Source organism: Lucilia cuprina, chromosome 6 (genome assembly GCF_022045245.1).
Source record: "Lucilia cuprina isolate Lc7/37 chromosome 6, ASM2204524v1, whole genome shotgun sequence".
NCBI classification, from domain to species: domain Eukaryota; kingdom Metazoa; phylum Arthropoda; class Insecta; order Diptera; family Calliphoridae; genus Lucilia; species Lucilia cuprina.
Genome location: NC_060954.1, coordinates 16,417,080 through 16,430,542, shown reverse-complemented (window position 1 = coordinate 16,430,542; position 13,463 = coordinate 16,417,080). Strand labels below are relative to the sequence as shown.

At 34.1% G+C, this 13,463-nt stretch overlaps 3 protein-coding genes across 7 annotated transcripts in view; 1 reads left to right on the top strand and 2 right to left on the bottom strand.

The window, feature by feature from the left end:
• Window positions 1–13,463, bottom strand: part of LOC124420551 (protein germ cell-less-like) — an 18,532-nt gene that overhangs the window by 3,352 nt on the left and 1,717 nt on the right. The window lies entirely within an intron of this gene.
• LOC111689485 (protein germ cell-less) lies at window positions 284–5,598 on the top strand (the record flags this gene model as incomplete). The annotated part of the gene is made up of 3 exons (XM_023451957.2): window positions 284–1,104; window positions 4,367–4,585; window positions 4,698–5,598. Coding segments are annotated over 3 exons (1,476 nt in total), but the record flags the coding sequence as incomplete, so codon positions are not given.
• LOC111689486 (protein EFR3 homolog cmp44E) overlaps window positions 8,688–13,463 on the bottom strand; it is a 25,231-nt gene continuing 20,455 nt past the window's right edge. For 3 of the 5 annotated variants that reach the window (XM_046953785.1, XM_046953786.1, XM_046953787.1), the window contains exons 6-10: window positions 13,208–13,338; window positions 12,281–13,144; window positions 9,347–9,809; window positions 9,119–9,277; window positions 8,689–9,042 (exon numbers count right to left, since the gene is read on the bottom strand). In XM_046953785.1, the coding sequence (XP_046809741.1) occupies window positions 8,908–9,042; window positions 9,119–9,277; window positions 9,347–9,809; window positions 12,281–13,144; window positions 13,208–13,338 (1,752 nt within the window). In that variant the 3' untranslated portion in view covers window positions 8,689–8,907. Of the gene's footprint in view, window positions 9,043–9,118; window positions 9,278–9,346; window positions 9,810–12,280; window positions 13,145–13,207; window positions 13,339–13,463 lie in introns of all 5 variants that reach the window. The other 2 variants (XM_046953783.1, XM_046953784.1) reach the window with 2 other exon arrangements.

The window sequence follows — 13,463 nt, the reverse complement described above, 5'->3', positions numbered from 1 at the left end:
AGAACTGAAATAGAACTGAACTAGAACTGAACTAGAACTGAACTAGAACTGAACTAGAACTGAACTAGAACTGAACTAGAACTGAACTTGAACTGAACTAGAACTGAATTAGAGCTGAAGTAAAACTGAACTAGAAGTGAACTAGAGCTATAGTAGAACTGAACTGGAACTAGAACTGAAGTGAAACTGAAGAAAAACTGAACTAGAGCTGAACTAGAACTGAACTAGAACTTCAAATTGCTATATTTTAAAAATAATTTATATATCTTTTCTTCCAATTTCGCTCTCAGCTTTGGATGCCGTCTTCGGATCCATGTATTCCGATGAAATCGAAATCGATCCAAAAGGTGTTATATCCGTACTAGCCACTGCCACACTATTCCATTTAGATGGCATTATCGATAAGTGTGCAGAGGTAATGATTGAGACCATAAATGCTGAAACTGCTATAAATTACTATGAAGCTGCCTGTCAATATGGCTGTCAAAATGTAAAGAAATCAACATTTGCTTGGTTGGAAACCAACCTCTTATGCATTTATACAAAATATCCAAATTTATTAAGACAAATTAGTATAGAACTAATGACTGCTCTAATAACTAGTCCTGATCTTTATGTGATGCAAACAGAATTTTCACTGTATACACTATTACGCACATGGATTTATTTGCGTTTAAATCCAAATTATGATCCAGAAAATCCCCAACATCAACAGGAATTACAATTGCAATATCAACAACAGCAGCAGCAAATAGAAGCTAATAATGCAAATGCAACTTTAGCTTCATCTTCTTCCGCTGCATCATCATCCTCTTCATCTACAAACTCTAATACTCCAGCTGATAGCAATACACCCTCTACGTCTACAGATATTATACAGCAATATTTCACTAATCGCCGCGAAAAACGTTCATTTCTATCAACGCCCGAGGGGCAGCAATATTTGAAACCCTTTCTGGCTTTACGCACCCAATACTTAACCAATCATCATATGGATTTGAAAATTGTACTTAATGACAATATTATACCCAAAGAATGGCTGCATCATCATGTTCTTAGTCATTGGAATTCCATACTTAAAGTGGATCATTTGCCAGAAGAGGGGTGAGTATTTAGCAAAAGTTTATTTTTTGCAACAATTTAAAAGAAAAATGTCACAAAATTCATGAAAATTTCTTTCATGGATGAAGATACGGTGCAATAACTTTATACAAAATACAATTTCAGCCAAAGATTTAAGATCTTTAATATGAAGTACAATTTTCTTTATTTTGAATTTACTGATTTTTATTTACAACACTTTAGTTGTAGCCAAGTTGTGTTCTAATTTTTTTATTTTAATTGTTTTTATTAATGGAATTTCTTTTTTTATGTTTTGTAGAATTTATTAATAAATCTTTATTATTTTATTTGTTTATTAAATTGTTTTTAGTTGTTATTATTTCATTTAACATTAGTATGCAACAGTGAGTGTTACTTCATAGTCTATCGATTGTTTAAAAGAACTGTTAATTATTATATTAAAATGCGAAACTTTATTTCAAAATATGTTTGCCTTTTCTATCGGAATAGAATCATTCTACATATTTCAAAACAGGTGTGTTACAGTCTTTTTCAGCCGTTGAATTGTATTGTATAATCATTGAATTTTCTTAGGTTAGGTTTAGATAGAGATATATTGAATACTCTCCTGATATAACCTGGCAAATGAAGCTGTCCTTGCAAGGGTTGGGGATATTCATACTAGAAGAATTAATGTCTAGCACATACTAAGAGCTAAATCCAATGTCTAGTGGCTTTTGTTTTTCCTAGTCAGGCGTTGGTTACCTGCCGATTTGATGGCCAGGCAACGGGCCTCAAATTTCACATCCCCGATAATATTGATAATGATTCATACACTGGTGGATCTAAGCCCTTAACTGGTGTTGGTGGTGGTTTTTTATCACCCATTTAAATAATTCGGTGTGTTTTAGGCTAGCCAACTACTGTAGCGTCTTACAGGCCTAAATCTCGGTTATAAAAAAGCGGTTAACTGGTTCCCACTCTCACATAAGGGATATTGACTCTTTAGTCGCGCTTTCATGCTGTAAGGCCTTTATTCAGCATGGACTCAACATCAAGACTGACCTGGCCCCTCTACTATTAGCGAAGGTGTTTTTGTTTGATGGGGATTTCCCGGATGAGACTACATATACTGGTAGCCGTCCTAACAGGGCACTATACTATAGGTACGCATGTAAGAAGACTAAATCTTCCATACATTAACCATTCCAGGAATTGTCAAACCGTAAAACACTTTCTCTGTCCTGTCCTGTCTTATATCAGGACTGAGTTTCTAGACAGTCCAACATTACATGCACTTGAGGCTCTACCTAATAAAGACTTATAAGATAGAATCGTTTATTAGTGCCTCTGGATCTTTTAATACCACATCAATCGCGGACATGTAATGTCCCATAGGTTTTGGTTATGTCTTTCGCAGGATCCGTTACAGGGTATCATAACGGGAACATTAGGACCCAAGTGAGTCGGTCAAGTGGCCGGCTGTCTCAATAAACTAACCTATGTTTTTCACTATAGAGTGACTGTAGAGAAAAACGCTCATAAGCGAGTGATTCTCAATAACCCCAGTCCATTCTTATATGAATGACTAGGCCAAATAATTTCTTACGACTGTCTTCAATTAAGCAGCTATGTGCACAGTGCTGAAGCCGCTTTCCAAAGTTGACAATAAGTAAAAATAGTCAAAATATTCTCAAATAAAAAGTGATACAATATCCTAATATCCTATTCAGGTTAGTTTGGTAGCCACACCAGACCAAACTAATCAAGAGATGCATGTGGGTTAAACCAAAGAAAACACTCTCTATAAAGGGCTGACCAAACAAAAACTATTTCAACTCAAATACTTAAAAAGCAGGAAATCGGTAAAAACCTCTATTCCAGGCCCTTATCTGAGCGAGTGTCAAGAGATGCATGTGGTAAACATTGAGGAAAACCCAAGAAAGCACACCCTATAAAGATCTCTTTCAACTCAAGCACTTAAAAAGCTGGCTAACTACATAAAAGCAGCAAAAATCTCTGTTCCGGGGCTGTGCCTTCATTCAAAAGAGGAACCTTACTTCATCCAGAAGACCGTTTTCATTAAGACTTGTTGATAGTTTGTTAGGCACTTTGCAATCCATTTAACTATTCCTAAATTGGCTGAAATTGTGATGAAACCTGTAGATGGTTCGATACTACTGTCTCTTCAAATTTGGTATTGGATACAATTCTGTTCTGTAAGTTCATCCGCTATATCATTACCCTGTACATTGCAGAGTCACGAAATCTATCAGAGATCATTCTACAATAATCATGAGCAGAGTCACGAAATCTATCAGAGATCATTCTACAATAATCATGAGCTGGTGGTTTTCTCCCCTGTACCTTCTAATTAGATTTATATGGATATATGGATCAATATGAGACAGATATAGTAGCATTTCCAATCACTTGTGGTTCACTTTTTATAGCACTTGTGATGACAAGAGTGTAATCGCTCTGAAAGGACCATTTCTCAAACGGCCAAAGATTGTCAACTCAGCAACAGCTGTTTAAACCGGAAGTTTTTCCCTATGAACCTACATAAAGTCTTAGTAGGATCCTAGCTGACATACTCGCTATGTATAAATCTTTAGGAGACAGATTTAGTAGCATGTTCAGTAACTTGTGGTTCACTTTTTATAGTATTTTGAAAACGACCTGATTCTCAATCGGCCAACGATTGTCAACTCAGCAACAACTGTATCAACCCAATGTGTTTTCCCCATGGAAGAACATCCAGTTACAGAGAATCTGTTACAACAAAAACAACAAGAGTGTCATCATTACCACGACAATTGGGTCTCTTCTTTGGAACGAGCTGATTCTCAATCTGTTAAAGATTGTCAACTCACCAAAAGCTGATTCTCAATTGGAAGTTTTTTCCTAGGAAAGAACATCCAATCGGTTACAACAATAGCAACAGTGTCATACCTTTAAGCTTTAATGAGCCGCACAAACAGGAAATAAAAATACTTAATTTATTATGAGGTAACATTGAAGAGATGTTATATAGAGATCTCAAATAGAACGTTTAGTAGTGATGTACAAGTATCCACCAGAGAATCCGCAATGTTTTTAGCTTTAAACCCAAAAAATTTCATCAACAAGCTTTAATCGATTCAAGATAATAAAGTCTTTTGTATAGTCTTTTGAAATGTGAAAGTAGTTTATCCTATAGGGCCCTTTAGTCGAATGAAAGTGATTTGTGTAATTTTTCTAAAATCTTGGGTGAATTTTAAATTTCTTTTTATTAATTTCATATAATTTTATTTCTTTACAGACCACAAAATCTCGAAGCTGATGTTTTCTATGAAAATTGCATGCGTTGTGGTCGTATACTCTTGGAGCCGGGCTATCAGAAGTGGCGTTGGACTGGTTTCAATTTTGGTTTAGATCTTATACTAATAGCCGATTCTAGAGTACTTAGTATACGAAGACATCATCGTAATGAACACGAACGCTTGTTGAGTTTACAAACAAAGAGACAATTTATGATAAGGTAATGAAGTAATTAATTGAAAATAAAACTAAAGCATACTTTTAGGCAGAAATAAAAATTAATTTAAAATTTTTTGGAGAAAACTAACCTTTTTTACTTGTTCTTTTTTCAGAGCTTCCGTAACCTCTATCAACTCTCAAAGGCAACCCACATTTACTCAAAAATCTGATATTATCTCCTTGTGTTTGGAGAAAAATGAAGAAGTTACTTTAATGGTTATGGATGCCAAATTAGTGCATCCATTATTGATCTCTGTAAATATATTGGTTGTACCACCAACACCACAGACTTTTAAGCAAAACTTAATATGTGATGAATTTGCCAATGCCTCAGTGCCTATATCGGAAATAGGTGCAAATTGTGAACGTACTACAACGCCCACTAACGGCAACGATGAGTCAGCCGTTTGTGTTGTGCCACCTTCACCACCCAATGCTTTACTAATGCCGCCTCAAGCTACACATCGTTCATCCTCAACAACTTCAACTGTATCTAGCACCTCATCAACGGCTTCGTTCTCTTCTTCTTCGTCTGCAGACTTTTTGTAGAATTATAGATTTTAATATAAAGGAAAAGAGAGAGAGGGAGGGCGTGTTGTAAATGTTAATTTAAATGGTGCTGTGTGATAATAAAACCGCCATAAGTGTTTAAAATGCACTCTCGTTATTTTATTCTGAAGAAAAAGCAAAAGAATATATTTGGAGGATTGATTCCAAATTTGTTATTTATTTTTTTCATTTAATACTATTTTTTTTTAATTAATTAATTAATTTTGTAAATATATTAATTAGTCTTACAATTTGTTATACTTAATTACTGCAAAATTTGTTTTTGCTTTCGTTTTTTATCATCCTTGATTTACACAATTAATTGGTGTAAAAATGGTATTGCGATTATGGAAATATTTTCGTTTTTATATTTGCAACTGAAGTTTAAACAAATTAAATGTAAATTTAGTTATTAAGTTTTTTGTATTTTTTATATTTTTATATAAAAATATAATAGTTGTTTATATTCCAAACTAATTAATGAAATTTATAAAATATATATTTTTTTTTTTTTGTAAAAAAACAAATAACTAACACTTACAATCTTGGAAATACATACGTATATATCTTCTAATCATATATTTTATTGAATTGATATGTGTGAAATTTTCGAATAAAATTAAAATTAATTTGTTATTTTCTAACAAATATCCTTTTAAAATTAATGAAATAAGAAGTTGTTTTAATTATTTAAGAAGTTTCTTTCAATTTCAAAAACAAACAGAATTTAAACTTATAATCCATATTTCGAATTCAAGTTTAAATATCCTGCTAAGGCCCCAAGCCATATTAAATTATTCGAGACCACAGCTACGCAAGAGAATTGTAATGGCTTCATACCAGAAGATTGGATCTTGAACATACTTTAAAATTCATTGACATTTTAATATTATTTTTATATTTTCAATGTCGGAAATTGGAAAATGTCGAGAATCTTCCACATTTTAACAGTGCTAAACCATTTTTGAACATAAGTTTGAATTCCTATACAGTGATTCATTATTTCAAGTGGAAGTATGGGATTCTTTGGTGCATCGAACGGTTTTGTTGTTGTAACAGTTCAACTTTGGCCGATAGTTCTTTCTTTTGGTTGAAACAGCTGTCGCTAGGTTGACAATCTTTGGCCGAAATGGAATGGACAATAGACTTAATTTGTTCCCACTACATTCGGTTTTTTCGCAACGAATTTAGACTACGCCATAGACTAAATGATAGACTTGGCTATACATTACTCTAGAGACTAGATTATAGACTTAGGTATACGAGTAGACTATAGACTAGATTACAGACAAGAATATAATCTAAACTATAGACTAGATCATAGACTATACTACTAGGCTAGACTATACAATACTACTACAGACTAGACTTTAGTCTAGACAACAGACTAGAATATAGACTATACTATAGACTAGACTGTACTACTAGACAATGGACTATATAATGGAATATAATAAATACACACTATACTTTACTACAGACTAGATTATATACTAGACTACACTACCAACCAGACTATAGACTAGACTAAAAATAAGTCTATTTATTATACTTCAGACTAGACTATACACGAGACTATAAACTAGACTATTCATTAATTTCAATCTAAAATTCAAACTAGACTGTAGACTAGGCTATATACTTTACAATAGGCTAGATTATAGACCAGACTATAGACTAGACTATAGACTAAACTATAGACTAGACTATCGACTAGACTATAGACAAGACTATTGACTAGACTATTGATTAGACAATAGACAAGGCTATGAACTATAGATAAGACTATAGACTAGACAATAGAGTAGACTATACACTAAACTATAGACTAAACTATACACTAGACTATAGACTTGTATAGTCTAGTCTGTAGTCTTGTCTATAGTCTAGTTTATAGCCTACAGTCGAGACTATAGACTATTCTATAGACTAAACTATAGAGTAGACTATAGACTAAACTATACACTAGACTATAGACAAGGCTATAGACAAGACTATTGACGGGACTATAGACTAAACTATAGACTAGATTATAGACTAGACTATAGAGTAGACTATAAACTAGACTATAGAGAAGACTATAGACTTGACTATAGACAAGGCTATAGAGAAGACTATAGACTAGACTATAGACGAGACTATATACAAGACTATAGACTAGAGTGAATTATTGACTAGACCATAGACTAGATTATAGACTATACCAAAGACTAGACAGACAAGACTATAGAAAGGATTATAGACCATTCTATAAACTAGACTTTAGATTAGACTTAAGACTAGACTATAGAGTAGACTAGACTTCAGAATAGACTACCTTATAGAATGGACTACAGACTGGATTATAGACTAGACTACAGGCAAGACAATATATTAGACAATATATTAATAGCTAGATTAGACTATAGACTACACTTCAGACTGGACTACAGATTAGACTTCAGACTGGACTATAGCCTAGACTTCAGACTGGACTATAGACTAGACTATAGAGTTGACTATAGACTAGATTAGGCTATAAACTAGACTATTGATTAGACTTCAGACTAGACTATAAAGTAGACTTGATTAGACTAGATTATAGAATGGGCTAGACTATGCATTATAGACTAGGCTATAGAGAAGACTATAGACGAGACTATATACAAGACTATAGACTAGACTGAATTATTGACTAGACCATAGACTAGATTATAGACTATACCATAGACTAGACAGACAAGACTATAGAAAGAATTATAGACCATTCTATAAACTAGACTTTAGATTAGACTTAAGACTAGACTATAGAGTAGACTACAGACTAGACTTCAGAATAGACTACCTTATAGAATGGACTACAGACTGGATTATAGACTAGACTACAGGCAAGACAATGTATTAGACAATATATAAATCTGCTAGATTAGACTATAGACTACACTTCAGACTGGACTACAGATTAGACTTCAGACTGGACTATAGCCTAGACTTCAGACTGGACTATAGACTAGACTTTAAACTAGACTATAGAGTTGACTATAGACTAGATTAGGCTATAAACTAGACTATTGATTAGACTTCAGACTAGACTATAAAGTAGACTTGATTAGACTAGATTATGGAATGGGCTAGACTATGCATAGGCTAGTTAATCATCTAGGCTATAGACTAGAATATGAACTAGACTATTGACTGTACTACAGACTAGACGATAGACTTAACAATAAACTAGACTATAGACTCGGCGTAGACTCAACTATAGACCAGAGTATAGACTATATTATAGATTAAACTGCAGACTAGTCTTTCGTCTAGCAAAAAAAAAAAGAATGAAACGATTTTATTTGTTTTTTTTTGAGGGTTTTTTTATTAAATAAATTACCAAAAAAGTTTTAGTTTTTTTTAATACAAAAAAAGGAAACCGAAAAAAATGTTTTAAAATAAATAGTTCTTCAACACCTTAATACCTTTTTTTCAATACAATAATTAAAAGGACAAAAAATGGGTATCAAAACATAAAACAACAATTAGCATTAAATATATATAAAAAATAGCATATAGAAAAATAACTAAATACATATTTGCGCCTTAAAATAGAAAACAAACAAGAAGAGAACAACAAAAAAAAAAAGTGGAAAAAATTACAATATCTTTATAGTATATATATTTAATATAATAGAAAAAATTAAATAACAATTTGATTGTTATTTTAAAAAAATGGGGAGTTAAGTTAAGTTTCAGTAACAAGCCAATTTTCATATAATTAATAACTATTTAAAATAAATTCATAATTTAATAATAAAACAATTCTGGGAAATTGGTTTCATAAATAGGTTTCTCGTTATTGGTTGAAGGATTTTGGGTTGTTTTGTTATCGATGGCTAATGAATTAAATAAATCATTTAAGCGATTTTGTATGACATCATGCTAAAATTAAAAAAATATTAAATTTTAATTAATTTACTATCGCAATATAATGAAATTTTATTTAACAAAAAAGTACCTTGGGTTCAGTGCGTTTCATAAGATCTTCAAAATCGCTTTCACGGAAAGTGCGCACAATTTGCATTTGTTTTTCCTGCTGTTCACGCTTAACCGATTCCGAGGGTTCGGCCAAATAACGTTTCATAGCATCAACGGTATATTCGGGAGCCAAAGTTTTCTGCAGGAAAAAAAATATTCAAAATAAGTTAGCTAATAGGTCTTAACATTCCCATTCTGAAACACTTACCTTCGATACTCCCGGTGAACTACTAATACTGTCTGCATCCGCATTGTAGGCTGTCAAATCGGCTGAACTATTTCTTTGTGTCATATTACTACTAACTGTCTCAACCCATGAGTGTCGGTGTCCCGGATTGTCTGATTGATTGAGAGCATATGGTAGTCCAGTTTGTAAACGATTGAAATCCATACCAGCATTCTGTAAACATTCAGCCAATGCCATTTTATCAATGGCCAAGTGTGGTACATTCAAATTGTATTTACTGCTCGATTTTTTGGGTTCTAATAACGGCGGTAGGAAGTATGGTGCATCATGTTTACGATCTTCTATGATTTTCTGTGCATATTCGAGTAGATTATTGATGCCGGTAACACGAGCTGTTAGCGTTAGTAGAGCAATGGAAATGGAGTAAAGTGAACATTTGTGTATTTCACTCAAATTTTCGGTGGTTACAGCAACTTGTTGTATACTGAAAGGAGAGAGAGAGAAACATTTTGTTTTTGATTAGTATTTGGAAATAATGAATATTTTGTTATGAAGAAAAGCTATCAGATAAAAAGAAGGGTTTCAAACTGATTGATTCCTTAACGTGGATATACCAATTCTTACGTCACTCTCCCCCCTTCAGTGGATTTTAAATCTGAGATCTTCAGACAAATATTCTTTAATTAGCTCCGAAATCGTTTCTTTTGATTGCACCAAAATAGTGCATTTTTAATTCTCTCTCTCTTAGGTTTGGAAGAGTTATGCATAACCATTCGGAGACTATAAGATCCATTGTGATTCCCTTCAAAAAGTGAAGATTCAAAGGTAGTAAAACAAAAGCATTACATGACAGAAAGGGGAAAATAAGTTAATATGCGTTTGTGAGTTGAAAATGTGAAATTTGTAACAACAACACAAACAGATATCATATTGTAATATTGTGTTGCTGAATTGACAATGTGAAATTGTTACTAAACCACAAACAAATATCAAACTTTAATGTTTGTGTTGCTGATTTGGCAATGCTTTATTGTTACAACAAAACAAACAGATATGAAAATGTAATGTTTGTGTTGCTTAGTTGACAATGAGAAGTTCTAACAACACAAACAAATATCAAATTGTAATGTTTGAGTTTATAAGTTGAGAAAGTGTAATTTATTACAACAACACAAACAGATATCAAATGACAATGTTTGTGTTGCCGAGTTGACGAACAGATATCAAACTTTTATGTTTGTGTTGCTGAGTTGGCAATGCCAAATTGTTATGTTTATGTTGCTGAGTTGACAATGCAGAATTGTTAAAACAACATAAATAGATATCAAAATGTAATGTTTGTGTTGCTGAGTTGAAACTGCGAAATTGTTATAACAACTCAAACAAATATCAAATTCTAATATTGTTGTAGTTGTAAAAGTTCTAATGAAATTATACTAATAAAAACTTATTTATTTGAGTTTGTGTCTGTGGGTGGAAGGAGAAGCTGAAGAAACTGCGCCATCTGAGTCAGTCTTAGTCATATATCTATGGGGCGCAAATTTGTATACCTAGAGGGACATTTGAATGAATGCACCATGTCATTAGGACTTTGATGATAAGCAGGGCAAAGATTTAAAGTGTCGTTGGCGGTAACAGTTAAGAAAACTGTACCAACCGGCTCTTCATTGTGTCAAGTTATTCCTAGAATTCCTGGGTAATTGTCTCTCACTTTAAAGTGTCGTTGGCGGTTACATGTTGGGGGGCATGTTACCTTGGCGAGACCTCCGCCTTGGTGTTATTGCAATCCAGGGGTATAAAGAGGTGGCCAATACCTCAAGTCTGACAACAGATACCCCACAGAGGAGTGACTGTGGGACTAAGCGTTGGAAATGGGTTGGAGTCAATTGTATATAATACGGAGTGAATGTAGAGGTATGCGGGCCTCACCCACCCGTATATCTGAGTGTGTCGTATGTTTTTTTCTTATGAATGTGTCGAATAAATGATATGTGTGCTGGGTTGAATGATGATGGATGAAAGGTATCATATACAAGTGATACCGATTAATTTTCCTTCCTTGTCCAGATATGTTCAGAGTATCATATCAGACTTACCACAGCGTGTCACTGTGAGTAAGAACAATGTCTACGGCTTATTGATGGATCGTGCTTCGGTCCACCGCTTACGTCTCTAGGTCCTGTGGCCGAATCAACAGAGCCATAGTAGTGTGGTTGTCTTTCCCCAACGTGACTACTTTGACAAGAGATTATATAGCTCGAGTACTCCAGCAATGTACTTGCGCATGGACCGGTCATAGCCAATGTGCAAAAATTGCCACTTGAGTTCTTCATTGAAGAAAAAGGGGCGATGGTAGACCGTTCTCAAGTCTACCATGTGGATGAAAAAGACCACCGTGAGATAAGGCCGACACGGCAGGTGCTCACGTTAAAACTCTCGACAGTCTGTACCAATCGGCCAAGTGCCAAGTTAGTCCTAGATGCATGGGAAATTGTCTCACACTATCAGATATAGCGGGGTGCTCATGTAGGACTCTGTTTCATCTTTAACTTGTAATGGCTGCGGTGACCGTCATTTCAGCATTTCTCGGGCGCTTGCATGATTGTACGTGGAAAAAGAAAGGCTATTCCCGAGCATCGATGAATAAGGATAAGTAAAATATATTTTGGGAGACTAAACACATAGAAAGGGAGAGACTAAATTTAATTGCACTGTACACAGAACTCGTTAAAGAAATCAAGGAGAAGGAGATAACCTAGATCTAAGTTTAATAATGCAAGAACTCCATCTGTGAAAGCTGAGTTAAGATGTGAAGTTGATGATCAACTAATGCTTATGAAGGATTAGATATTCCAGTCTGTAATGTCCTGATAAAGCTTTATAAATCTTTAGTGTATTTCATTGAACTTTCCTGAAACAGAAAACATCTAAAAGATTCCCTTAAAAACAACTTACCCCAAAATGAATAACAAAAACTCTTGCACCGTTTCACCACACGCCATTTCGACAATAAGTAAAGCTGCCGTATTATAACTAGACGATAACGAATCCACTTTATCCGACAAAGCCATGCTATCGATTAAGGCCTGCATAATATTAGCACCATATTTATGAGTAAAAATAATATCCGAACGTGAGGGTGGCTCCTGCGACAAAGCAGCATAAGGTTTAATGCTAACCACACTTAATACTTTTTCATTTTGATGACGATCCAAAAGTGCTTGGAATATTTGCATAACAATAATGCGCGTAGGATCATGAGGATTGCGGGCCATTTTAAGAAGAGGTTGCAGGAAACTGGCGGGAAAGGCTTTCTCAAATGAGACGGTGCTATATTGAGTACCAACTTTAAGTAGAGATTTCAAAAGAATATTCTGTAACATTTGATCGCCTTTACTTTTCTTCGATAGATCCGGCACAGTGTTCATAATGAAAAGCATAATTTCAATTTTCTGATAATCCGGATGATGATTAGCAAATTCACCCAATGCATTGATGAGAGCCTCTTGGTACTGGGATTCTTCTGGGGTGATTTCAGAGGTATTACTAACACTGGTGCGAAGATGAGTAAGTAGATTATTGATAATATCAAGGGCGGAGGGACCAACACTTTCACCAGCTGCAATGGCTATAATCTTAGAGAGTACGACAGCCAATGAAGTGCGAGTTTTAGGAGAAGATTTGAAATTATTATCTAAATGTTGCATGAGCGTTTCGACCACCGTATAGGAATACTGAGGCTGTATAGAAATCATAACTATGCGGAAAGTATGAATGGCAAAAGTATTGGGCACCCAGAGTTCATGACGATCCAAGTGACTGAAAAGAAAAAGGGGAAAGATTAAGAAAGAGGTTTAAGAAAAGTTGACAATATAAACTCACGTTAATAAGGGTTTCAAAACACTTCTTATGTGACCAAAAGAAGCACGACCCACTAGCTCACGTAGAACTTCTTCAGCCAAAACAGGTGGAGTAACTGTGGTCGCATCTTCCACGGGTGTTAAATCGCCCGACTAAAGAGTTAGTTGAAAGTATATTAGTTTAAAGTTAACTCTTTATAATAATTTATAAATTTTTTTAAAACACCAATTAATTTTTTTCTAAATTTAACAATTGTATTTTACTTTTTTTGAACTAA